Here is a 27926-nt window from a genome sequence, read left to right as displayed (position 1 = left end):
CCAATCCGTGGTTTGTTTGCTTTGTTTTTGTAAATATATACACACCAGCAGGTCATGGTCCCAGGGTGAATCCCTTGTGATGCAACAGCGTAAGCAAAATGGATCACTGCAGGTCCTGAACAGAATAAACCAATCAATCTACTCCAGGAATCTTGTTTTTTTGAAAAGTTCAATGGAGACAAAAAAAAAAAAAAAGATGAATCCACAAATAAACCCAATCCTATTTTCTGCACATTCCAGTTTGGGCTTTTATTTAACATGGACTATACAATACTCTGGAACTGCCACTGTTTATAACCCAGAAAGATGTAACTTCACGTTTTACTGTCTGTAAAGAGGGATTTAAAATGTGTATTTTAAACAGCAGTTCAGTCAAGTGCATTTTATATAATCAGTTCACGCTTACCTATCCTACACTTCAAATAACTTGTCAATTCCCAGCCACCAAACCATAAAAACTAGAAATTACTTAACAGAAGTGAAGAACTTAGTAGAACTTAAGTTTGCTGTCTAAAATAGTAAGATTGTTTCACTTACAAGGTGTTCCTTCAGCAGCCAAATCACTTGGCAAAGGTGGTTACTTGTACTTACTTTGTAACAGCACAAACACTGAACCACCTTTAGAAACACTTTTCCCTTTTACAAAACAACTCCAACATGACGTTAAATAGCCCCATACTATAAACACAAGGGATAATCTCCAATTATTTCATTGTAGTGTTAAAAATGCACAATTAAAAATCCCATAACAGCAGACCTGTGGTTCTGACCATCTGGTTCAGAATCTGACCATTCCAAGAAGATAAAGGTATAAAAGCTTAAAATGTGCAATAATAAACCCAGCCTTTTTTCTTTTCTATACAGTAAGGCAAGAATGCAGCCTGTAATGTAAAACGTTTACAAAAAGAGAAAAGCAGGTTAGCACATTGTTGATTGCACAAGAACAATTAAAATCAGCAGGTGAGCCACAGTGCAAAGATGGAATAGAATCTGCTAGTGTTAATCCGCTGATGCTAGGAGCTTTCTCCAGCATGTCCCCAAACACTGCCAGCACCAAGGAGCGGAGCCAGTACTACTTGTGAACGTCTTGTGTGAAATGGAAGGGAGTACATGGTCACATATAGGTCATACTGTACAAACTGGTATTTTATACTGTTCCAATGCCAGTAATCAATTTATTTTCTTCATTAAAATAATATACACAGAATGTAGTTAGTTCGGTTCCTTCAAATTTTATACATATTTACTTTCTGTTAAAGAGAGAAGGACAAAATGGTGTGGAAAAAAAAGATAAAGCTATTAAGCACAAGAGAAAAGATAAGTATTTTTCCTGTGCAAGGCCAAGACAGAAGCAAACCTCATCGAGAAAAATGCTGCCCCGACAGTAGGGATTTGATCCAACAAAAACAAAACCAAAGCAGTTATAGAACCCCTTCTCTACCACCGGAAGTCGTTTCTTAGCAATGAACTATTGGTTACAACAGCCATACTTGAACAGTTAAGTTAAAGACAGGAGAAAGGCTGAAGATATCAAATTAAACCATACAGTGAGACAAAGCCTTGCCAAAAAAGGGAGGGTAAAAATCATCAAGTCCAGCATCAGTGCTCAGTTTAAATCATAGATTGGTGACATATACCTATCACGAGGACGATTGAGGGGGGAAAAAAAAGTCTAGATTTACCATGCAGGAGAGATTTATTACTCTACTTGCCTTTGATAACCTGATTACATCTAGTTGTTTAGCAGTTTAGTATTGTGTTAAACTGTTTTTTACAATAGAGTTGTTTTTTCTTTTTTAATTAAACCCAGTAAGATGTACAGAAGACAACAGGCAGTAAAAAGTACTGCTTCCAACAGACAGAGGTGAAAGGTCAAATGAGGGGCCATGGCAAAGAGGTCACTAGCAGCCACAGCCTTCTCTCTGGGGTTGGGGTTCACTGGTTAGCCGTCCTCCCTGCGGGGCTGAGGGTTTATGTTGTACACCAGACTCGGCAGCATTCAGATCCAGGCTCCCATCCTGAATGTTCTGATAGATTTTCTTGGCAGCCTCAAGGAAAGCATCTTCTACATTCTCTCCCCTAAGAAGCAATGGACAATTTTATTCCAGGACCACAGATTTCTACAAACATAAGACAATATACACTGACCTTTTGTTAACCTCTAGTCAAATGTCATGATGTCTTCAACTTAGCCACTGTCATCTAGTAAGAGGTTATCAAAACACTGGCTAAGCGAATAACATGGAAATGTTTCCTGCGAAAGCATAGCAGTACTAAACACCCTACTTGCTCTAATCACTAAAATGCTACATGTTAACACATACATAATTTGGCAGTTTCTGTGACAGGTAGGTTCTCCAAACATGTGGAACAGGACTCTGGGATTTGTATCACTTGGAAACCACATGTAAACTGTGCTGCTTCTATAATGTGGCATGACACAGTCATCACCCTTCAGTTCAGTTCTACTGAGACTAACAGCAAAGCTAAGACTTCACAGAAACAGGTTAGCACTCCTTGCCACTGCAAGGGTAACAATAAATGATAGGCTGGCTTGGGACCAGGAGTGAGAGAGTGCAATAATGGACTTGGAAACACCACTAAAAAATACTAATTATGTTTCTAATTAGACACTATTTCTAAGTTATGCTTTTTGGTTTTTTCTTTTTTTTTTGGGGGGGGGGGTCCGGTCATGGGGCCTGAACTCTGGGCCTGAGCGCTGTCCCTCAGCTCTTCAGCTCAAGGCTAGTACTCTACCAATTGAGCCACAGCACCACTTCCGGCTTTTTTCTTTTTGCTTATGTGGTGCTGAGGAATCAAACCCAGGGCCTCATGCATGCAAGGCAAGCGCTCTACCACTGAGCCACCTTCCCAGCCCCTTTTGGTTTTTTCTTAATATCAGTCCTGGGGCTTGAACTCAAGGCCTATGCACTGCCCTGAGCTTTTTCACTAAAGGCTAGTTAGTGCTCTACCATTTGAGCCACAGATCCACTTCTGGCTGTTTGGTGGTTAACTGGAGATAAACAGTCTCAGGTTTGCGATCCTCAAATCTTAGCCTCCTGAGTAACAATGATTACAGATATGATCTGTTGATGCCTAGTGTAAGTTATGCTTTTTAAGGTGATACCAAATATTATTATTATATGAACGGGCTGGCCAAACGACAGTTGGTCTTAGATGCCAAATTCAACTACAGTTACAAAAGTGAAACATTTTTAAAACAATTTTATTAACCTGAGTTACCAACAGATGTAATCAATGTATAATTTTTTTTTTTGGGGGGGGGGTTGGTTGTGGGGCTTGAACTTTGAGCTTGGGCGCTGTCCCTCAGCTCTTCAGCTCAAGGCAAACGCTCTACTGCTTAAGCCACAGTGCCACTTCTCGTTTTCTAGTGGTTTACTGGAGATAAGAGTCTCAGGGACTTTCCTGCCTGGGCTGACTTTGAATCATGATCCTCAGATCCCAGCCTCCTGACTAGCCAGGATTACAGGCATGAGCCACCGGCGCCTGGCTTCAATGTATAATTTTTAAGTAACAAAAACAAGTCACATTATTTTGAAACAAGAATAGGAAGAGATGTCTGATTATTCTTCCTGTCCTAAGTATTATATATGTACATAAGATAAAGTATATATTACACATATACATGTAACACAGACATGTTTTATATATATATATATATAACATGCTATATATATGTATACCCATATGTATATATGTATAGCTCTACTTTTAGAAACAATATAACTGAAACATGCAGTCCAGCAAACTTACGTTTTTGCACTTGCCTCGAGGAACAATAAGCCTAAAAATAAAATCCAAACTATAATTAGAACATTTCAGAATAATTCACAAGAACATTCCCTTAGAACTATCTACAAGCTGTCAGTGCCCCTACCACGGTATTTATAAGAGCATGTAATTCTGAAGTATAGGACCTCTCATGAGATAATTATATTCTTCCTGAGTCTCATAAACATATTTTATCCCTCCAATACTGGAATTTTTGAATTTATATATTTTTAATTGTCAAATAATCTGTAGTATTGAAATCCTACCTTTTCTCAGAAACCCTCCCAAGTATGACCATTAAAAGAAACCCACCGTTTTCTTCAGCAAACTGTTTGGCTTCTTCATATGTAACATCTCTCTGTGCCTCCAAATCTGCTTTATTTCCTATGAGAATTATTACCTAGTTTGTGATCAAAAGAAAGATACTTTAAAACAAGGAACCATTTTAAATCAAACATGTAAATTCTCAGATTCAAAACTACTGACCAAACAAAAGCACAACTGAGTTCAAAAAGGAATCAAAGAATTAGCATTATCTGCAACTACAGAAGCATAAAGGCACCTTAGCAATGACAATCTTTCAGTAAAGAATGGTCATTTTTTTCTAGTGAGTGATCCCCATATGGTCTCTATTGGCAATTTTTGCTGTTGCTTTTATATTCCCTTAAAAATTAACTGGAGGCTCACATCTGTAATCCTAGCTACGCAGGAGACTGAGATCTGAGGATCATGATTCAAAGCCAGCCCAGGCAGGAAAGTCCATGAGACTCTTATCTCCAATAAACCACTAGAAAATTGGAAGTGGCACTGTGGCTCAAGTGGTAGAGCGCTCACTTTGCGCTGAAGAGTGCAGGGACAGCACCCAAGCCCAGGGTTCAAGCCCTATGACCGACAAAAAAAAAAAAAAAAAGAGAAAAAATGTAAAAACATTCTTGGTTTTGCGAATCATTAAAAAGCAGACTATGGGTTAAATACTGCCCACAGATTATAGTTATTATACAAATGGTCTAGGGCAAAGAATATCTGAGTGAGATTAGCTAAGGGAATCCATAAAAAGCCTACAATTAAGCCTGAATTGTATAAACATGAACACTACTGGGGAAGACATTTCAGGGCTTTCATCTAAAAGGTCAACTTGGGACCCTTAGGACATTAAAGCAAACACTAGTTCAACTCCTTCAGGCTACAGGCAAAGAAATTAAAGCTCAAAAGACAAACAGACTTGCTACCAAGGTAACTCAGGAAGAGTCAGTGGTACAAATACATTAGAACCCAGGGAGGAAATCCAAACTGACCTACAAAGAAGTGTCTACCCTACAATATCCCAAGCAGGAATAAGCTTATAGCAACATACTATGTACTTTCATTGGGGAAGGGGAGAACTGGGAATGTGGATGAGAGCAAATCTTCAAAGGATTCAAATTCAGGGCGCGCGCGCGCGTGCGTGCGTGCGTGTGTGTGTGTGTGTGTGTGTGTGTGTGCGTGCTTTGGAATCATCAATGTAAATTATACCAAATTATACCAAAATTAAATGTGTGTGTGTGTATGTGTGTCTGTCTCTCTCTGCTTTGGAATCATCAATGTAAATTATACCAAATTATACCAAAATTAAAGAGTGTTATAGTTTAAGAAAAAAGGAAGTAGCCTTGGAAAATCACAAAGTATTTGGCCTTTACTTAGGAGAAGGGAAGATGTATGGATAAACTGTTTATGTGTTTGTGTGTTATCTCTGCACAACCTACCCTTCTCTTCCAACCAGATATAGCTGGTTTCTATCTTGTTCTTCCAGACAGAAATGGATTGCTTTAATTCAAAGGTGCTTCTACCATCAAATTTTTGTGTCTATAAATTTATAGCACTAGTGAACTAAATAATCATTTGACCTGAATATAAATCTTTTGAAAGAATATGTTAAGTAGTATAACACAAGTGAGCATTCTTCAATCAGTATGATCCAGTACCCACTGAAAAGGGAGAGTTACTCCTATACAGTTTATTAAAGAAGAAAATAATGACACTTAAATGACAAAGGCCTAGTAAAGGACCATTATAAAACAGGTACTCAAAAGAAGAAATACTGCCTCCTGGGGCAAGGGTGTAGCTCAGTGGTAGAGCATGCTGCCTAGGAGGCACAAAGTCCTGGGTTCAAGTCCCAGAACATCCCACCCCAAGAGTAAAATCCCAATTCCTTACAAATTTCCAAACCAAATTTCCCACTTCCTTCAAAGGTGAGAGATAATGTGGCATAGCATAGTATAAAAGATAGGTTCAATGTATAGGAAGAAAATGAGAAACCAAAGGTAACTATAGAGATATTTGCGCTGGACCTCAAAGTTTTTTTTCTTCTGAAGAGCTGGTATATTTCAGAGTATAAAATGAGGCAGGAGTGACAGAACTAATATTTTTACAACAGTTTTCCATGGGCCTTCTACAATGAATATTATTTAATGTCTTACTTATATATAAATTCTGCAGAAACTATGACAGGTCTGATGTACCTTTAAGCATGTCCAAAGATAACAACTGACCTAACTGCAATATAATTGCAAAACCAGGAAACAAGTATAATCTATAGCAGCTCTCATGTGTGAGACTTGCAAAAGGGTAATTCTAAAAGTTTTGTCACCAGCATAGTTATCTGTCACTGGTCTGGCCCACCTAGTTTATAATCATACAATCTGCAATTTTCTTTAACTCAGCATAATGCCTTAGATGTGTCTAAGTTGTTGCGTGTGTCTACAGTTCATCGGTATGTGTGTGACTACCTGTTTTCCAGGGTATAGAGGCATACATTATTTCACTTGCACCTGCCCATGGCCAGCTGGACTGCTTTCAGCATTTGGCTATTCATCCACAGGTTATTGTACAAAAGTGGGTTTAGTATAAAAATGGAAGCAGAGTTCCAGGCACTGCTGCTGGTGTATACTGTTAACTGAATTTTAATTATGATTAGACTGCTGTTCCCTAGTAAAGCAAATCTTACCACTGACTGTATGTCAACTTGGCTTCTGCTAGGCTCTGGGACATACTAGGCTTGGTCTTTAAAAAGCCCAGTCAGCCACAGCTCAATGGTGGTTCCCCATTGTTCCTGGAATACCCTCCAATTACCTGATAGAAGCTTGCTCCAACTTCAGGCTAATACTCCACCAGCCTGTAAAACTGACTTCTCCAGCCGACCCTGCTCACCCTGTGCTTAGTGCACTCCACGTTAACTCATTTTCAGTCTGCTTTGCAGCACAGTTATCTGTACACCTGCTGGTTCTTTCTCTCCCTCGTCAACTATAACCTCTCAGGGACTAAGGACATGGGTTCATCTTTGTGTACTGCAAAGTCTAGTATGGTAGCGAGATCATTAAAATCTCAATATGTCTTCTTAGTTAAGAAGTTTATTTTTTAAAGCATGCAAAATACCTTTTATTTTTAATTAAAATTTTATTAAATATAAATTCACATGCAGTTGAAATTGAGTTAATTACAAATTCACATGAAGTTAAAGAACTAACAGATCTCTTGTGTTTTCCCCAGTTCTCTCTGACACTAACAATTCATAAAATGATTGCAGAATTCTTATAAGATTACAATCTCCACTTAATATGAGATTATCACCCCATTCATAAATGATTTCATTTTAAACCATAAATATAATAAAAATCAAACACAGTAAAATGATAAACTTGAAACAAGAATTGAAAAATGTGTTTTCGTCAGTTAATATAAAAATAAAATCAAGGTAACTGGGAATGGGGACATAGCTCATTAGTAGACTCTACAATGCATAAAGCCATAGGTTCCATCCCCAGCACTACAGAAAATATAAAAATAAAAACTAAAGATATAGTATCTCATCCATAACACTCAAATACTCAAATCTCACAAGGAGGAGGCTGTGCTGTCTGAGTTTTTGTATAGTAATATGTCATTTCACTTACAGTATTTGGATTGGTGAGATTCCTTGCATCTGTCAACCAGCTGCTTAAGTGGTTATATGTACTTCTTCTGTAAAAATCAAATTTTAAATCTGTTGACTTCTACATACAATTACCATTAAAACAGAAAAAATAAAAGTTACAATATGGCCAAGCAAGGTGGCATGCACTTGTAATCCCAGCAATTGGAAAGTTAAGGCAGGAAGATGGCTAAGTTTGAAGCTATATCTAACAAGTGGCTACATAAGACCCTGTCTAAAACAAAATGCACATATATACACACATAGTCTTATACATTAATCAACAGATCTTAAGTATATTATTTTTATTTTGACTGGTTTCTCTGAAGGAAACGTGAAACTTCAAAATTTTGAGAAAACATTTTAGACACAGTCTAGCTTTGCAGTGCCATGAGGCCTGGGCTGGCTTCAAATCTCAATTATCCCAAGTGCTGAAATTACAATTACACACCACATCTGGCCTCAAACTCATTTTTTAAGTAACACAGTATTCAACAACTATGTGAATGACATGTTTGAAGTAAGCTGTTTACATATAAACAGATCAGTAAGTAAGCTAGGAACATAGAACTGACTTTAAAAAGTCTAAATCAGAGCCAGGTGCCAACAGGTCACACTTACAATACTGGCTACTCAGGAATCTGAGATATGAGGATTGCAGTTTGAAGCCAGCCAGGTCAGGAAAGTCCATTAGATGATTATCTCCAATTAACCCTCCAAAAGCTGGAAGTAAAGCTGTGGCTCAAATAGTAAAACTCTAGCCTTGAGCAAAAAATAAAGCTCAGAGATAGTGCCCAGGCCCCATGTTCAAAGCCCCAGGACCAGCATGGAAAAAAAAAATCTAAATGAAGATTTTCAATCTCAGAGTTGAAATTAGCAGTATTTTGAAATCATCCAGATTTTCAACCACAGAATGGAGACAAAGTATACTAAGTTGCTAAGCCAATGATACACTCAATGGGAAACATGTTTGCTTCTGCCTTCAAATTTTAATTTTAACCAGAAATCAAGATTTTAAACTTCATTAAAAATCAAGATTAAAGTTATTTTTTCTTTTTCTTACTATGAAACCCAGGCTGGCCTTAAACTCATGATTCTCTTGTCTGGAATTACAGGTATATGTTACTACACTCAGCTTAATAATAAAAAGTACACTCAGCATGAAAAGTAAATAATCTCACTGGAAATTCAGAAAGGAAGTTTATACTAACCTGGCACTCTCATTTACCTCACAGTTAAATTATTTGGAGACTGAGACTATGCAATCTCTAATTTCTCTACTCAAGATGTTACACACTTGTCATCTGCACTAGTCAAGTCAGCCCAAAGACATCAAATCCAAATGTAAATAATTTATAACAGTTAATCTTTCAAGTGTTTTACTTAACACAGGATTTACTGGGGTATTAATAACTGCATTTCTGATTAATAATATCTTTGACTTTTGATAGGCTTAATTAGAATGTAAAACTCATCCTACAACTGAGGAATACCTGTAATACACAGTATTATACAAAATAAAATCAACCAAAGGGATAAAGTTTTTAAAGATAAAAATATTTCTACTTTACATATTCACAGAGCATTATGTATATCTTCCTCACTTAATAAGTGTCTAAAATAAGCAGATGCCCATAAACACATGAATATCACTGAAGTATGGCTCAGGTGATAAAGTGCTTTTTAAGCTAGAACAAGGCCCTGAATTCAAAACCCAGTGTGAGGGGTAAGGATGGGGATTGGGGTGAGAGGAGAGCCCACAGGCTGGGCCCAGGGCTCATTCCTTGAATCCCAGCTATACAGGTGAAAATTTAAAAAGTCATGGTCATAGGCCAAATGAGGCAAAATGTTAGCAATCTTCCTCCTCAAGCAACAAGCACAGTGGCATGTGCATATAAACCCCAACTATAGAGTCTTGAGAAGGAAGATTGAGGTCCATGGCTGACTCTACTCAAACCTATCAGATCCTTTCCACAAAAAATAGCTAAAGAAAAAAAAGGGCTAGCTCAAGTGGTAGAGTGCCTGCCTAGCTCAAAGGTACTGAATTCAAATCTCAATACTCCTCCAACCCCCAACCCAGCAAAAGCACAAGCTATAACTCCCATGATTCACTGTCCAAATCTGTAGTACTGGCATGCCTTGATAATACAAGTACAAACATGTTTTACTTCTTGCACAATAATTAGCTAAGTCCAAACATATTGATTTTGATAAAATTTAAAAGGGCAAAGCTGGCCAGGTACTGATGGCTCACTAGCTACTCAGGAGGCTGAGATCTGAGGATCATGGTTCAAAGCCAGCCCAGGCAGTAAAGTCCATGAGACTCTTATCTCCAATTATCCACCAGAAAACCACAAGTGGCCTGTGGCGCAAAGTGGTAGGGCGCTAGCCTTGAGCAAAAGAGTTCAAGGCCCTGAGTTCAAGCCCCACAACCCCCCCCAAAAAATCATTATAATATATAGTATCATTCCATTATTCACTAATTTGCAATATTAATGCTTTAAAAAAAAGGCTACCAACTTTGGGTTGGTAGATCAGATTAAACTGACTCAACAAAACAATTGTTAAAACCTTTGCTGTCATTTTAGAAAAGTGCCCTTGGAATGGATAAACCTGGAAAAGTTTTTAAGTCAGGCTCAGAGAGACAAAGGGTGCATGTCTTCTTTCCTATGTGGAGGTTAGATCTAAAATACAATCATATATGAAAACACATCCAGAGCCATAGTCTTATATGCATGAACAAAACGGACTAAAGAATAATATATGCAGGGGTGGATTCTCATAGTGTAAACCCTTTTGAACAAGAAACAGCTTAACCAAATGAATACTAGGACGCTGAAATGCGCACCTGATCTGGTGGAGTGAGGCTTTAAGAGAGGAGGCAGACAAATAGAGGAAAAGGGGGCAATTCAAGACATACTATTCGATGTACACATGTGAAAATGGCATTAGGAAGCAAGGGGAAAAGAAAAGTAAAGGAGGAAAGGAAAGGGAGGAGAGAAGAGGAGCACTGTAATGACTGCAGTTGAATGGCAAGTTTTACTTTATTTTATTTTTTGGGGGGGGTCCGGTCGTGGGGCCTGAACTCTGGGCCTGGGCACTGTCCCTCAGCTCTTCAACTCAAGGCTAGCACTCTACCACTTGAGCCACAGCGCCACTTCCAGCTTTTTTCTTTTTGCTTATGTGGTGCTGAGGAACTGAACCCAGAGCCTCAGGCATGCAAGGCAAGCGCTCTACCACTGAGCCACCTTCCCAGCCCACTGGGAAGTTTTATTAAAGCAAGAATTTGAAAGTTTGCAAAATGTCAAGGATTAATAATGGAAAAAATGGGGGAGAGGGTCTTAACTCCAATATCAATTGTCACTATAAAGTGCCAGAATTAAGAAAGCATGTTTATAAAGCATGAAATACCTTTCTTTTCAACAAGTTATATTGAGACATGATGAATACACAATATTACCATTTTAAAGTATATAATTTAGCTGTTGTTTTATACTCACAAAGCTGGGAGCTGATCATCACTATCGAATTCTAGAACATTTACAGGACCACAAAGACACAAATCCTGAACCCATTAACTCCTCGTGTGTTGCAATTCTGTCCACCACAGATTTGCTTATTCTGTATATGTCATGTCATAACCAGAATCATATGTTATGTGGCCTTTGATGCCTGGTTTCTTTAATTCAGCATAATTTCTCAATCTATCTATATCATATATCATTCTACTTCATTCCTTTTTATAGCAAAAAAATATTTCATCATATGGATATACTCCACTGTTCATCAGATTATGGACATTCCTATTCAACTATTTCCATCCAAAGTACTTTTTTTAAAATTGTGATTAAGTGATTACATAATTTCCCAAATTTCATAGTATTGTGGAATAATGATGCTCATTTAAAGTCACAAGCTCATTCTAACTTTCCTGGAGCAAATTGTCTATCACGGTCTCTAATATATAACCGTGTACACATATACACCATATATGTTATCAGCAGCATGGGGATATTTAGTAGTGGTCCAACCAGATGAGTGGAAGTTCTTTGTTTCTTAAGTCCTGTTAATTTTGTCTTACCACCTAACATTGTGCATCCAAAGTACTTTTGAAGACTTAAATAGACACAAATTTTACCACAGTACTACTATGCTTACAGGGTATGTTTAAAACCAAAAGCCAATTACATTGTAAGCACAGATTATCACATTTAAATTTAATGCACAGAGCTTTTAACGACATTAAATCTTCAGGAACATAGAACCTATAAAATGAGACAGCTCAGTATAGATGGCCAGATTCTTCAACAGTCACAATGCCACTGGCTGACCCTGTCACCAATGACCCACTGCCATGAAGAAGATTAACACTTGTTTCACCCAAGGCCATCCAGTTATACAAATATGCTGAAGCTTTATATACTGTAATTATAGTCAACCACTGATCTTTATTCTTTTGTTGTTGGTGGTGGTGGTTGTGGGGGTTGAACTCTGGGCCTGGGCGCTGTCCCTCAGCTCTTCTGCTCAAGGTTAGCACTCTACCACTAGAGCCACAGTGCCACTTCTGGCTTTTTCTGTTTATGTGGTGCTGAGTAATCGAACCCAGGGCCTCATGCAAGCAAGGCAAGCACTCTACCACTCAACTTCACAGCCCCTGATCTTTATTCTTTACTGAAAGTGGCTTCCTTAATAAAAACTTAGGAAACTGCCAAATTAAAGTTAAACAGTAAATTTCTTTTTTATTTTTTGTCGGTTGTGGGGCTTGAACTCTGGGCTTGGGCACTGTCCCTTAGTAGTAGCGCTCTACTACTTGAGCCACAGCCCCACTTCCAGCTTTTTCTATTTATATGGTGCTGAGGAATAGAACCTAGGGCCTTATGCATGCTAGGCAAGCACTCTACCATTGAGCCACCTTCCCAGCCCAGTAAATTTCTTTACTATAGAAATAGTCATAATATACCAATATGCCCTATAACTCTTTTTTTTTTGGGGGGGGGTGTCCGGTTGTGGGGCCTGAACTCTGGGCCTGGGCACTGTCCCTCAGCTCTTCAGCTCAAGGCTAGCGCTCTACCACTTGAGCCACAGTGCCACTTCCGGCTTTTTTCTTTTTGCTTATATGGTGCTGAGGAATCGAACCCAGGGCCTCAGGCATGCAAGGCAAGCGCTCTACCACTGAGTCAACTTCCCAGCCCGCCCTGTGACTCTTAAGGAGAAAATAATGTAAAGAATTTACCAAACAAAAATATACTTCAAAGTAATAATAAACATGGCTCCCCTCGCTAGAGAGAGTCACGCTACTTTTGACTGGTGCTTCCCATCAACGTGAAAGGTGATCCAGTTCATTTTCTAGCTCATTGAACAATCACAGGGTACAAGAGGCACATATATCCATGTTCTCCAGTCAAACCTTTTTCTTTCATCTTTTGGGGGAGTAATACTGGTTTTAGGCTCAGGACCTGAGCTCTGCAAGCAGGTGGTTGCTCTACCATTTCTGCAGCCCTTTTATTGCTTTAGTTGTTTTTCAAGTTGGGTCTCAAATTTCTGTCAGGGGCTAGCCATCTCCCTACTTATGACCTCCAGAATAACTGACACACAGACTTCATCACCACTCGCAATTTGTTTACATAGGCTCTTTTTGGCCAGGCTGCCTTCTACCCAGTCTTCCCCATTCTGCCTACCAAGTGGCCAGGCTGCCAGGCATGACCACCATGTATGTTATATCAAATGCTTTGAGTTTCCAGAAATAACCATGTTGATATTTTTTTGTGCATGGGGGGGGGCACTGCTGGTACTTAGGGCACTGTCCCTTAGCTTTTTCACTCAATACTGACACTCTATCATTTGAGCCACACCTCCACTTGCCGGTTTTGGTGGTTAATTGGAGGTAAGAGTCTCACGAGTTTTCCTGCCTGGGCTGGCTTTGAACCCCAATCTTCCAATCTCAACCTCCTATGTAGCTAGAATTACAGGAATCCACTAGTGCCAGGTACTTGTTGACTAAATTTAATCCTGCTGCATAGTATTTTAAGTATTTTAGGGCAAAAAAGAACTTACATAAATTAATAATTACTCAAGTGTTATATATAAATCACCACCTAACAAAAATCTCAGATATATCAAAAAATAACACCTTTAGTCTGAAAACAAAGCATAATAACTTTTATAGTCCATCATACTAAACTAGCAAAACTTCATAGTGAACTCTGGTTGACTATTTCCAGAAATTTTAACACTAAAAACTGAAGACAGAATGCCTCAGACACATTTGGTATTCGGAATTCTACCCACCATCTCCTAAAGCTTTTCTTCCATCACATCAACTTCAGAAATGAAAGTCAAGTTTTATACAGAATTTAGAGAAACCATACATCCCCAAATAAATTTATTTACAATTATCTAACTACAAACTAAAGAATACCTAAATCAATTTATTTAAAAACCCTCATTGTCCAAAGTAGATTTCTACTCCTAAGTATGAAGGTTGAAAAGTTATTTGCCTCTTACCTAGTAATATCATACACCATAAGTGCACCCGCAGCTCCTCTGTAGTAGCTTCGTGTAACAGCTCTAAATCGCTCCTGTCCTGCTGTATCCCAAATCTGCAGTTTGATTTTTTGGCCACTAACTTCAATTATTCTTGTACCAAATTCAACACCAATTGTGTGAGGACAATCAGCCATAACTGTTAAGGGTAAAAATAATATCCCAATGTTCAGAAAATTCCAAAGACTAGTGGGAGAAAATTCACTGAATAATCCATGACTTTAATATTTGTAGGGGAGGGAAGAGGAGAGACAGCAAAGATCAACAAGAAATGTGACTAGACTAGAAACAGTAAACATTAAATTTTGTAGGCCAAATAGTATCAGTCACAACTACTCAAACCAGCCTGAGGCATAAAAGCAGTTTTAAACAACAAATAAAATAAGCATGGCTGTGTTCCAATAAATGTTACTTACAAAACAAGAAGTGACTAGATTTTGACAACTGGCCAGTTTACTTGCCACTGAATTAAAAATTTTCTAAGTAAAACTCTTAAGAATTGAATAAATTCATCACAATTCCATTACACTATTTAAACCTTCTGGCAATCCTTAACTATTACAATGAACAATGGTCCTGAGATGCTAGGAATCGTTAGTCAAAACTATTATCAATGTCTCAAAGAAAATCACCACATTTAATGTTATTCATATACTGATAAGCCATAAAATAAGTAGTCCTTAAAAAAAAAGAGTAAGTAGTCCTTTCCTCTTAATTAGGTGATATAAAATCTCACTGTTCTTTAAGTACACACACTGATGGATACTTCATAAAGTGTTACATCAAATTTCTGTGCTAAACAGCACAAAAATACCACAGAAATAATTTCAAATATTCTAAAAAATTTCAACTATATCAGTTACAACAAATTGGCCCCTTTCCACTATCACCCAAGAGTTATCTCTGAATCTTTACCAACTAGCTATAAATATAAAAAGAATTTCATTTTAAGTATTTCACATCTACTGATTAGTTGATATGGACTATGCAGAAAATGTCTAATCTATATATCTATAATGAAGAACAAAAGAGATTATTTAAATCTGACTTTATCTTATGCATTTAAAAAATCACTTTATTAAAAAATAAGAAATCCAAACAAGTAAATCAGATTATGTCTCACATATACAAATATATATATATATATATATATATACACACACATACACTGGCAATAATAATCCATTCTACCTGTACATATTTTAAAAATCTGCATCTGAAGATATCAACTCAAATACTGGCAACAGTCATAATCAAATACATAAATATGCTGAAGAAAGCACTTGTTAAAAATAAGTGTAACAATAATGTTTCACCTCACATATTGAACTTACATTTTTTTTCTGTAAACTGATGAAGCAAGCAAGATTTTCCTACTCCCATATCCCCTGTTTAAAGAAAAAAAAAAAAAGGTTCAGGTGGCAATTACATTTCTTTCTCAATTGTATATTCTTATAATCCAATGTAATGATTGCCAAATACTTACCATACCACATCACAAGTTTCTGGGGCAGTTAGAAAACTTGTATTTCCCTCATAATGAATTCAAAAGATAGATCGATTTTCACTAAATACATACCAACTGACCGTTCCTAACTTTTCCCAGTGATAGAAATTGGTTATGAATTATGTTACCAACTGAAAAGTGCTCAGTAACAGAAAAATTATTACAATAATATTTTTTTACTTTAAGTTATTTCAAGCTTGCCTTAACCCCACTCCCTTGGAACTATTTCAGAAGCAAAAGTGTAACAAATGAGGTAGAATATATTTAGCAAGCAAAAATAACAAGTTCAATTTTAGAAGCTTGACTCACTAGGTTCCCTGTTGTAGCTATTTCTTGTAGAATTCCAAAAGAGGAAAAACTATATTATATGGAAACTGTAACAGAATAGATGTCTTCTCTGACTCTGCTGAAACAATTGTAACCCATGGTAAAGAAGTATAACTAAGTTACATGAAGTCAACATTAGAACAATGTTCTAACTTCAAGAACTCACTGAAGAGCAAGTGGGCTTTCAACTGCATTCTCACAATTATGTATAGACAAGTAGCATTAAGATTTAATGGGAACAAAATCTTGAAATTTAAAGGGAAAGCACTAATATTACATTTTATGTACATTCTACAACTTACTCTCTGAATCACACAAAACTCTGCCAATTCTTGGAATCTACTGGGACCTGAAAGAATTTTCATGTTGTTTTTTCATGTTATTTTTGGAATATTTCAGCACTAGTAGGACATTAATCTTATTCCCAGAATTAAAAAGTTTTCCAGACGTCTTCAAGAACAACCAATATCACTTCACTAGTACTTAGCACTATTGCACAAAAGTACCCAAAGCTACAATGCAAAAGGTAGTTTATTAAAGGAGCTTTAAGTTCTGAAATGAGAAAATTACTCACTTCTACAGGACTGGTATATTTAAGTATTAAGAGTAAATGTTTTATATGTCAACAAAAGTGTAAGTTTAATGAACTTACCAATAATAATATATTTAAAGATGTAAGAGTAGTTGTATGGTGCAGTTGCCATGGTGGCACTAGAAACAAAGAAAATGATGTTACTTCAGCAATTTTTAAAACCCACGCAAATTATCTAAACTGACCATCACTATACATTCAAAGAAAATGTAAAGATAAAGCCAGATGTTGGTGGCATATGCTAGTAATTCTAGCTACTCAGGAGGCTGAGATCTGAGGATCTCAAAGCCAGCCTGGGCAGGAAAGTCTGACAGACTCTTATCTCCAATTAACTACCAGAAGTTGTGCTGTGACTTCAATTGATAGAGCACCAGCCTTGAGCAAAAGAGTTTAGGGATAGCACCCAGGCCCTGAGTTCAAGCCCCAATACAGACAGACAGACAGACAGACAGACAGACAGACAGACAGACAGACAGACAGACAGAAAAAGAAAGAAAAGGAAGGGAGGGAGGGAGGGAGGGAGGGAGGGAGGGAGGGAGAAAGGAAGGAAGGAAGGAAGGAAGGAAGGAAGGAAGGAAGGAAGGAAGAAAGAAAGAAAGAAAGAAAGAAAGAAAGGAAGGAAGGAAGGAAGGGAGGGAGGGAGGGAGGGAGGGAGGGAGGGAGGGAGGGAGGGAGGGAGGGAATGTAAAGATGAAACATGAAGCACATAGAGTTCAAATACAATGCTGGTAACAAAGTAAAGTCACATTTCTAAATTGAGCAAAACACATATTCTCTTGAATCAATGTTTCAATATTCTCATACACTATCCACAGAATTTAAAATGTACAAATAACTCTAATGCTTCACTTTATAAAAAATCTAAAAAAAAAATCCAAAAAGAAATGTCATTCTGAAAAGTTTCATGGAAAACCTTCCCCCCCCACTTCAAAGTGATTCTCAGATCTCAGCTTCTTGAGTAGCTATGAGCCACCAGTGCCTTTCTTTCAAAGAAAATCTTTATAAATGCAAATCTTTGTAAATGTAAATTAAACATTATACTTTCTTGGGGCTGGGAAGGTGGCTCAGTGGTAGAGTGCTTGCCTTGCATGCCTGAGGTCCTGGGTTCGATTCCTCAGCACCACATAAGCAAAAAGAAAAAAGCAGGAAGTGGCGCTGTGGCTCAAGTGGTAGAGTGCTAGCCTTGAGCTGAAGAGCTGAGGGACAGTGCCCAGGCCCAGAGTTCAGGCCCCACGACCAGACCCAAAAAAAAAAAATATATATATATATATATACTTTCTTTTCCTTTAAGGTCCTTTTCCATTAAATGATCAAGTTACAGGTGGTCTAACTTGTTCAGAATTGTGATTTTTAAACAGGACAGTATAAAAAGTAAGCATCAACTTATAAATATGAAATAACTCCTTTATACTCTAAATCAATAGTAGAGAATCCAAAAAAACAGCAATCATATTTTTTAATTCCAAATCAAATTACTGAAATTAAAATTTTTTCTACAGATTTCTTTTTAAGGTAGGGCAATTATTACTGGCAATTTCATATGTCTCAACAATATAGGACTTTCAGATTAACACATGAATTACCTGCCATATAACACTCTGGTTGAGAAATAATACTATAAAATATACTTTTTGTTGTTTTTGTCAGTTGTGGGGCTTGAACACAGGCTGGACGCTGTCCCTCAGCCTCGTGTGCTCAATCTCTCATTGTCATTGTGCTCTAACACTTGAACCACAGTGCTACTTCCAGTTTTTGAGTAGTTAATTGGAGATAAGGGTCTCACGTATACTTTTTCTGCCTGGGCTGGCTTTGGACCATAATCATCAGATCTCAGCCTCCTAAGTAGGTAGAATTACAGGCGTGAGCCACTGATGCTAGCTAAAATGTACTTTTTTTAACTGCAAAACTTGTAAGTTTATAAAAGATATGCCAAAAGATCACAACTCATTTCTTATAATTGAGCACACCTGACCAAAAGAATTCTCATTTCTGGGTAGGGAGGAATGAAAATATGGTAGAAGAGGTGAATCTGTTCAAAATGTACTATGTGTATGTATGGAAATATCACAGAGCAGCCAAACCATACTACAAATGTATGCTAATCAAAAATTAATCTCAATTCTCTCCTATTTTAACATATTTTAAAAAATTGTAAGGTATATGTTTCTAATTCTAAATATGTGCATATAGTCCCAACTACTCTGGAGATAGAGGCAGAAAGACTGCTTACATTCAGGAAACAGTCTCAAAAAGTCAAAAATCTCTCCAAGTAATCCATGAGGGTTTTGAATACATCAGACACAGTGTTGGGTAGCAGAAAAACAATACTGCTAATAGTTTGTTTTGCTCAGTCTTTATGAAAACAATATTCATTTCTCTTATTATATCAAGACTTTAAACTTTAGTTTACAATATTTTTTAAAAACTGGATTATAGGGGCTGGGAAGGTGGCTCAGTGGTAGAGCACTTGCCTTGCATGCCTGAGGCCCTGGGTTCGATTCCTCAGCACCACATAAGCAAAAAGGAAAAAAGCCAGAAGTGGCGCTGTGGCTCAAGTGGTAGAGCGCTAGCCTTGAGCTGAAGAGCTGAGAGACAGTGCCCAGGCCCAGAGTTAAGGCCCCATGACTGGACCCAAAAAAAAAAAAAAAAAAAAAAAAAAACTGGATTATACACAAGCTAGATATTTGATATAATAGAAAAAATTCTTTAATAAGCCTGGCACCAATGGCTTACATCTGTAATCCTCACTACTCAGGAGGCTGAGATATGAGGATCTGTGTTCAAAGCCAGACTGGACAGAACAGTCCATGAGACTCTTTCTCTAGTTAACCACCAGAAAACCAGAAGTAGTGCTGTGGCTTAAAGTTATGGAATGCTAGCTTTGAATAAAAGAGCACAGGGATAATGCCCAGGCCTGGATTTGAAGCCCCACCCCAGCACAAAAAATTCCTTTAGTGAAATTAACACCTAATTATGCACCATATCTCAAATATATAATTTCTATATAATAAAATTTATTAGAAGTGGGCTATAGAAAGAGGGAACAGCTGGTGCTATGCAAAACAAAAGAGATGTACATATCACCCAATGTGAAACAAATAACTGTACTGCAAAGCTCACAGAACTCATAAATGTTATAGATCATGATAGACAATTTATCCCATGAAAGTTAGAATGTGTTTGTGACTTTAACTAAGCATCACTATCCCATAATACTGTGAAATTGGGAAATTATGTAATCACTTAATCACAATAAAGAATTTGAAAGAAAAGAAGTGATCTATAATTTCATGATTACTCTTTAGGGCAGGCTAGCAGGAAGGATATTTATAAAATTATCAAGGAAGAGGAATTATTTTTTTGAGACCAAGTCTTAGGCCCATGCTGGCACCAAATTTGTGATTCTTCTGCCTCAGCCTCCTGACAGTTAGAATAACAAGTGTGTGCAAGGAAATCTTTAATTGTCACTTCACATTTCACTCTACATTGCATTCAGTACAAGTCTTGCTCCACAATGCAGCTTGACATGTTGTAACACACAATCAGTCTCCTACATCATGAAGAACTCCCTTAACCAGTTTTGTTTTTTTTTTTGAGGAGCTTTTCAGGTTAGACCAATTCTAAACACCTAACTTTTGCCTCTTTTCCAAACATTAGTAGGGAATCAAAACTTTTAAGAGATAGATGCCAGGTGTAGTCCTAGCTATTCAGGAGGTTAAGACCTGGAGGATCACAATTCTAAGCCCAGGAAGAGAAGTCTAAGAGACACCATCTCCAAAAACACTAGCAAAAAGCTAGGCTGGATGTGTGGTTCAAGTGGCAGAGCACTGGCCAAGCAAACAAACTGAACAAGTTCAAGCCCCTAATTTTTCCAAAAGAATAAGAACAAAAAAACTTTTAAGATGAATCCGGTCTTAACATCTCAGATGCCAAACCAAAAGCTAAATATAAGGAAAAAAAATTTTTTAATCTTTGATCAAAAATGTTTCTTAAAGTGTCAAACATGGTGGCTCACACCTGTAATCGTAGCTACTTGGAAGGCAGAGATAAGGATGACCCAAGTTTAAGGCTCTCTAGGGCAAAAGACTCCCATCTCAAAAAAATAACTGAGGCTGGTGGCACACACCTGTAAGACCAGCTATGTAGAAAGTGTAAGTAGGAAAAACACAGTCCAGGCTGGCCCAGGTATAATACCCTGAGACACTAATTGAAAAATAACTAAAGCATAAAGGCTGGGGCATGGTTCACTGGTCTAGCAAGCAAAAGACTATGTTTAAAACCCCAGTACGTACACACACACACACACACACACACACACACACACACACACACACACACACACACACACACACACACACACACACACACACACACACACACACACACACACACACACACACACACACACACACACACACACACACACACACACACACACAGCAATTCTAGGGCTTAAACTCGGGGCCTAGACACTGTCCCTAAACTTTTTTGCTCAAGGATAGCTTTTTGGAGGTAAGTCTCAAGAGCTTTCCTGCCCAGGCTGGCTTTGAACCACAATCTTCAGACCTCGGCCTCCTAAATAGCTAGAATTACAGGCATGAACTACTGGTGTTCACCCCATCTTATATAGTTCTTAATTCTCACAACTCTGTAAAGTCATCACTGAGATTTGAAAAAATTCACTAATTTGTTCAGTGTTACAAAATTAGTAAGTGGTAGAGCAACAACTTGACCCAAAGACCTGATTCCATGATTTTCCCTACCTAAGGCAGCTTACCAAAGACATATTCAGAAGACTAACAAATTTCCCAGTACCAAAAGAAAAAAAAATGCCTAAGAACCAACAACTGTATTCTATATTCAAATGGTAGTTCTTCTAAATACTGTGTTTAATACTGGTTGAACCAAGGATTTCTCAACTGTATCTCCTAACATGAAACTACTGAAAAGGTGAAAAATATATTTAATGATGGAGTACGCCAATGCAAAAAACATGAAACATGTTGCTTTCACCTAACAAATTTATGGACATGTTTCTACCTCAGTACATTGAAATCTAAATGGTTATTACTAAACATGCATTAAATCCTATTATGCTAAGAAATGAATACCTGGTCTCCACTTAGTCAATCAGACATCACCCCAAATAAGATTATACAAACATATAAATGATTAGTTTTGAAGGATACCAAAAGACACTTCCATACACATTGCTATAATGCCACATTTTGGGAACCTTATGGGTATTATTTAAACATCTTAAAAATAATCTAGTGTGAGGACCTAGGTTTCATCCCCAGTCCCACAACAATCATAATTTTCCAAATCATCTACTGGATCAGAAATAGTTACCAACAGAAACCAAAGCTTCAGACCAAAGAACAGGTTAAGGCGCATTCAAAACACTATTTTTGATCTCATAAAACTAGAAATAGCCTCTACTTCCATCAACAAAGAAATGACTGAATAAAGTGAACCTTTTTGGATAATGAACTATGAACTAATACGTATGCAGTTCTTTTTGAAAAGTAAATCTATAGACATTGATGTGGAAATATATCCACAATCTTGTTAAGTGAAAAATAAATCATGTTGTAGTTTTGTGAGATGGCATATCTCTTTTTTTTATTCTTTTATTTTTTGTGTTTATGTGGTACCAAGGAATTGAACCCAGAGCCTTATACATTCTAGGCAAACACTCTACCACTAAGCCACATTCCTTGCCCTAGTATATCTCATTTTTAAACACACACTTAAACCCTGTATATACAAACTATGGGAAAAAATACACAACACAACAACCTGTGAAAAATGTATAAGTAGAAAAGGAAAACAAACTAAGTAGAAAAGGAAAACAGTTAATTTTCTTTACTTAGCTCTGCAGTAACATAATGTGCATGTAGTATTTGGCAATAAATTCTAAAATACACAAACTACTGAATCTATACTATGTAAAATATACTATTATTATCTATGTAAGGTTTTACATATAATTTTAATAAATCAGTTTTAAAATAACCAAAAAGAAAAACTACTCATTAGCCAAGTGCAGGAGACTCACACTTGTAATCCTGGCCATTCAGGTTGAGACTACTGGATTTGGGGTCCAATCCAGGCAGACAAATCTAAGAGACTTTCATCTCTAATTAACCAGTAAAAAGTAGGAACTGTATGTGTGGCTCAAGTGGTGGAGCTTCTGCTCTAAGCCAGAGCTCAAGGCCCTGCTTTCAAGTACCAATACCATCATAGAAACTAAAGTTCATAGCATTTCTGACATTGTTTCTGCATTCACTGATAATATGGCTATGAAGCCAACCATACAAATGGCTTCAAAATAACCAACACCCAATAATAGAGGGCATTTTTTCAGTGTTTTTCGGAGTTCAATTCCCTACTGTGTCTGTTAGAAAACTATTTTATTCTATTCCTTAGGACACTGGGTAATTTTTACATAACTGATTCAGGACAACAGGAAAAAAGCAACCCACTAATATTCCTGGTCATCTAAAGTATTATAAGCTTTGACAGTACTTAAGTGATAAGACAACACTGTCTCTTGCCTCCACGTAACTCAAGAATAGAAACATTCTGTGCTTACAGGAAAGGAAAAAATGCTACTCGATTTATCAGTCAGATGAATACAAAATTTCTACAGTTAATCTAGTAACTTAATCAAATTGAGTAGTCAATTTCCTTTCCATAACAGTACTATAACCTCTGAAATGCACTCATCCACATTGAAGACAAACAAAAGAAAAAAACAAAACAAGAAACACCTCACTTTTTGAAAGACATTTAATGTCACATTTTTATGTCATCTAATGCAGACAAGAAAAACAGAGCTGGATTTGATTCGTGGGTCAAAATGAAAGGAAAATTCTTCCAGCTAGTTATGGTGGGATGCTAGGAGCAGGAAATAAAAGTACTCCAAAACCTACCTTTGTTCACAGTACATAACAACCAAAACACAAAAACTTCCCACCTACTACTACTGAACCGAATTAGTGAAAATTTTACTGTCAAGATTGCTTTAATAGAATTTAGTGTAGAGAAGAAAAATGTATAAAGACTGACCCAACAAGCTCATCATTGTTGATGCTGGCTGAAAGTTGTATGAATACTCAGTATATACTTTATTTTGTGTTTTATGTTTTGTTTTTCGGGGTTCTGCCACTCCTTGGGGCTTGAACTCAGGGCCCAGGAGCTGTCCGGGAACTTTTGCTCATGGCTGGCACTCTACTACTTGAGCCACAGCTCCATTTCCAGCTGTTTTGGTGGTTAATTGGAGGTAAGAGTCTTAGACTTTCCTGCACAGGCTGGCCTCAAACCACAATCCTCTGATCTCAAACTCAAGACACTAGGATTACAGGCATGAGTCACTGACACCCAGCTTCTGTGTGTGTTTTAAATTATCTGGAATAAAAAAGATTTTTAAAAATAAAACACAGTGTTTCTAGTATCAATGTTTTTAAGTTGTCTCCTGCTGCCTCTAATTTTTAACCATACAAAAATGGTTCCAACTTTTTGAAAAAAGAAAACTCTTACTAGCTGTAATTTTAACACTTTCTTACATACATTATTAAACTCTAAGAACTTGATAGCTATTAACATCATTTTAAAAAACATTCTAAATTCTGTTGCAAAGTTGAACCATGAACAGTTGTAAAATTTAACATGATAAATAAAAAAGTAGCTTTTTAAATGTAAATTTAATTGCAAGAACTTTTTAAAACAGCTACTAGAATCTAAGCCTTCACATCTTTACAACGTGCCCATTATATAGACCCACTATTTCACACAATCTCTAATCCTATGAAAGTATTTTAGAAATGAAGAAACCAGGTCAGACAAGTGACTTATTCATGTTATATGTTGTATACTACTCAGTGGAGAGATAAGAATAAGGTCCAGGAATAACTAACTACAGGGCTCAAAAGCCATGTTCCTCTCATGCATTCAACAGATATCAACTACCCTTTAAGTGTACCTTAGCAACGTTATAGGCATTGGGACAATAACTATATGCCAAAGCAATGTGCCAAGTGCTTTCTTTAAAACTCACTGAATCCCTGAAACAACTCTTTAAAATGTAGGCACAATTATTCCTTTTATAGTCCTTTAAAGGACTTTGGGTCTGAGAAGTTGGGGAATTGTTTAGGGTCACTTAACTGACAAGTAGTAGTACTGGACAGGGAATCCTAGGCCACAAGACTCCACAACCTAACCAACTCCATACCTCAAGGCAAGAACCAAGTAAACCCATCTAAGCTGAACTTAGAAGGAAAACTTTAGTGGAAAGGCTTGCAGGGAAATAAAAATGAGTTAAGATTATTGCAAGGTCAAATCTATCCTCAATAACTACATCTAAAAGTAGCTAGAACTACTACAATAATGCAACTATTAGCCAACTTTAGTAAAGCAGAAAATAGTAAACTGCAAGAGTTTACCTCTGGGTTCTGACACTTTCTTGCTGGTGGACCAATAGGAAAACACCTGCCCTCTGCATACCTGTTTCTTCACATATAAAATGGAAATACTACCTCTGAAGTTGTGAGGATAAAGATTTAGCTGTATGAAGGCTGACATGAGAAGACCTTAGGTCATAAAAGCGCAATTAGTGGTCAACCCATGAAAACAGGAAAAAAGGAATTAAGTTGCCACTATATACAGAGCCTGTCTGTAACCCCAGTTTAAATGTGAGTGTAGTATGGAATGCACCAGCCACCATGTGAGAGAGGCTTGTTTACAGCATCCTTAGCCTGCTACATTACAACTTCAGGCCTCAGTTTCTCATCCCCGTCCCCTTATAAAATGAGGATAACATAAACTTCTCTCCTACGGCTACATGAGGCAAAGCATTCATGTGTGAGGACACCCGAATCCGTTCCTGGCACCACGGTACAGTGCAAACCCTCGAAACATTCGTGTGGCATCTCTTCTTATATTCTAGAAACGCCCAAACTTTTTTTTTTTTCCTCTTTATTATCTCCACACGTTATGTAGTTTCTGGGCCTTCGAGGGTGATCACAGGGGGAACTCACTAACACCAGAAGCTCACAAGCATGGACCCACCAACCCTGTCCCCAAGAAGGTGTGTGGGGGGGAGGGGGGGTCCACGGACTGACTACCGACAGCGACAAGGGCAAGGGCACCGGGGCTAGTCCGAGATGCCGGCGAAGCTGCGAGGTGCTAACTGCTGCCTTTTTGTATTCGGGGACCGATGCGGCTTTGCGGGGTGGCAACGCCACGTCGGGGGCTCCCGGGTGACCAGACGGTGCGGCACGCGTGGGTAAACACTGCGGGGGTGGTCTGCCGGCGCGGGCCCGGGCGGCGGCGGCGGCAAGGGGCCTGTGGAGGCCGCGCCGGAGAGAGGCGGGGAAGGCGAGGCCGGAACACACCCTTCCCGCAGCCTCGGGGCCCTCCGCCGGCCCGGGTGCACGAGGGGGCCGCCGGGAAGGTGCAGGGGAGGGACCCAGGAGCCCCCCGGCACGACGTCCTGTCAGGCCCGCCGACCCCCGGGCTCGGCGCCGCGGCCTGCGTGGCCTGGCCCGGGGCGCCGCCCGCTTGCCTCCAGGCGCGCCACCGCGGCCCGTCGGCGAGGCCGGACGCCGGGGCCGGGGCCGCGGCCGGGACCCGGGCCGGTCGGACACTGCGGAAGGCCCGGGTTACCTGGGGGGTTGCTGGTGGCTGGGCAGCTTTCCGGGAGGGAGGGGGGCTTCAGGACGAGGAAGACGAGTGCGGACGCGGCGGGAGAGGGAAGGGGGGCGGTCGGCCGAGGCCCCGGCAGGGAGGCGGACTAGCCCGGAGGTGCAGACGGCGCCAGCGGCGGCAGGAGCGGTGTCGGCGGCGAAAGCTCCTGCGGTTCCCTCAGGATCTTCCTCGGGCTGGTCCAAGATGGCGGCGCTCCCTGCACAGGGTTTCCTGTCACCCTCGCAATGGGCCGGACCACAAAAGAAGGGGGGGAGGATGCGTGCGCAGCTGACGGAGCCCGGAAGAGGGTGGCGGAGGCCGGCCTGGTGGCCACGCCCCTTCCTCGGTCCTCCCCCCCCCCCTCTGGTCCCTCCGCGCCGCCGCCGAGACCCGCCCACTTTGGCGCTGGCGCCCAAAGGGGCGGGGAAAGCGCCGGACGCGTGCGCAATCGCGTGTCCTCGAGGGCTAGTGGGTGTTACTGCGCAGGCTCGTGCAGATCCTCGGGAGGGTGCGTCTGTTTTAGGGTTGTTGCTGTTGGAGACTTAAACTAGGTTGAATGTCAGCAACTGCTTCTTAGTGGGCTTGGCTTTCATCATGTACTGGCATGCACTCAACATGTATGAGCTGATCGCTCGCATCCGTGGGGAGGAGCAAGCCTCATTCTCCTAGTGACAAAACTGGCCCACGTTGACCCAGTCACTTGTCCAACATGTTGCAGCTAGGAAGTGACCATTTTTGCCCTGTGTGTCACCACTGCCCCCTCTCACCTCGCTTTAGGGGTGCCTTTTAAGAGAAGAGGGAACTAATGTTTTCGCAACTTGTCCACCACCTGTTATCTTCCAACGTGGCCTCTATTATTAGCACTGCCCCACGAAGTTAAGCCACCTTGGGGCAAGCCACAGGGTGGGTTGACTTTGGTTTGACTTTCTTGGGCGTAGGACATTTTCACCTTGTTGGCTGTGGATGTGAATTTATTTTTGCCTTTTTGCATGTTAAATTTTATAACTGCATTGATAGATTTTAAAATGACCTACAGCAAGGCATTTTCTTTGACACAAAAGTTCTTTTTCCTCCTCTTGACTTTAAAAGAGCTTAAAATATGCTTTGTGAATCCCTACAAGTGTTGTAGACCCTAAGCATTTATCTTCAGTGAATGACTAGTGTGTAAGGAGGTCCTGCAAGTTTAAACTTAGTGCTGGCATTTAAGAACTTTCATAAGTGGAAAAGTGAGAGTTCGTTGGGGAAAATGTATGGTCATTTACAAATCTCTTAATTTCAGAAGAACTTGAGTACAGATCATTTTTCTGCAGCCTACTAATAGGATGGCATAGCATGTGTCACTTGATTTCCCAGATCCTTAATCTTTTCTGCAGAAATAATGGGAATATTATTATATAACTCACTTGGGTCCTTATGAAAATTAAATGAGACAATATGCACAATGCCTGGAATATAATAAAAAGTCAAATAGGAATGGATATTATATGGTAATAGATCCAAATCTCTTCCAACTCTGAAGCCTATGCCTC

The 27926-nt window shown here is 38.9% G+C and overlaps 1 protein-coding gene across 1 annotated transcript; it reads right to left on the bottom strand.

Annotated features, from left to right (window-relative positions):
* Positions 1-32: 32 nt before the first annotated feature.
* On the bottom strand, positions 33-26656 carry LOC138803182 (ras-related protein Rab-14). Its single transcript, XM_069987033.1, has 8 exons — positions 26377-26656; positions 16768-16826; positions 15616-15669; positions 14243-14420; positions 7722-7788; positions 4105-4192; positions 3775-3805; positions 33-2079 (listed from the first exon to the last, which is right to left on the bottom strand). Exons 2-8 carry the CDS (start codon positions 16817-16819, stop codon positions 1902-1904), a joined length of 648 nt encoding a protein of 215 aa, XP_069843134.1. The 5' UTR covers positions 16820-16826; positions 26377-26656; the 3' UTR covers positions 33-1901.
* Positions 26657-27926: the final 1270 nt, after the last annotated feature.

This window comes from Dipodomys merriami, unplaced genomic scaffold (assembly GCF_024711535.1).
Source record: "Dipodomys merriami isolate MVZ:Mamm:240054 unplaced genomic scaffold, mDipMer1.0.p SCAF_336, whole genome shotgun sequence".
NCBI lineage: Eukaryota > Metazoa > Chordata > Mammalia > Rodentia > Heteromyidae > Dipodomys > Dipodomys merriami.
Note: the sequence above shows the minus strand (reverse complement) of the source record. Positions and strands in the feature narration are given on the sequence as shown.

Bases quoted from the DNA above. Each gene is read 5' to 3' on its own strand.
- LOC138803182 (XM_069987033.1), bottom strand. From the start codon at position 16,819: ATGGCAACTGCACCATACAACTACTCTTACATCTTTAAATATATTATT. The intron at 7,789-14,242 runs GTAAGAGGCAAA...TGATTTTTACAG, and splicing joins ATGGTGTATGATATTACTAG to AAGAAGTACATATAACCACT. The intron at 2,080-3,774 runs GTAAGTTTGCTG...ATTGCTTCTTAG, and splicing joins CTCGAGGCAAGTGCAAAAAC to GGGAGAGAATGTAGAAGATG.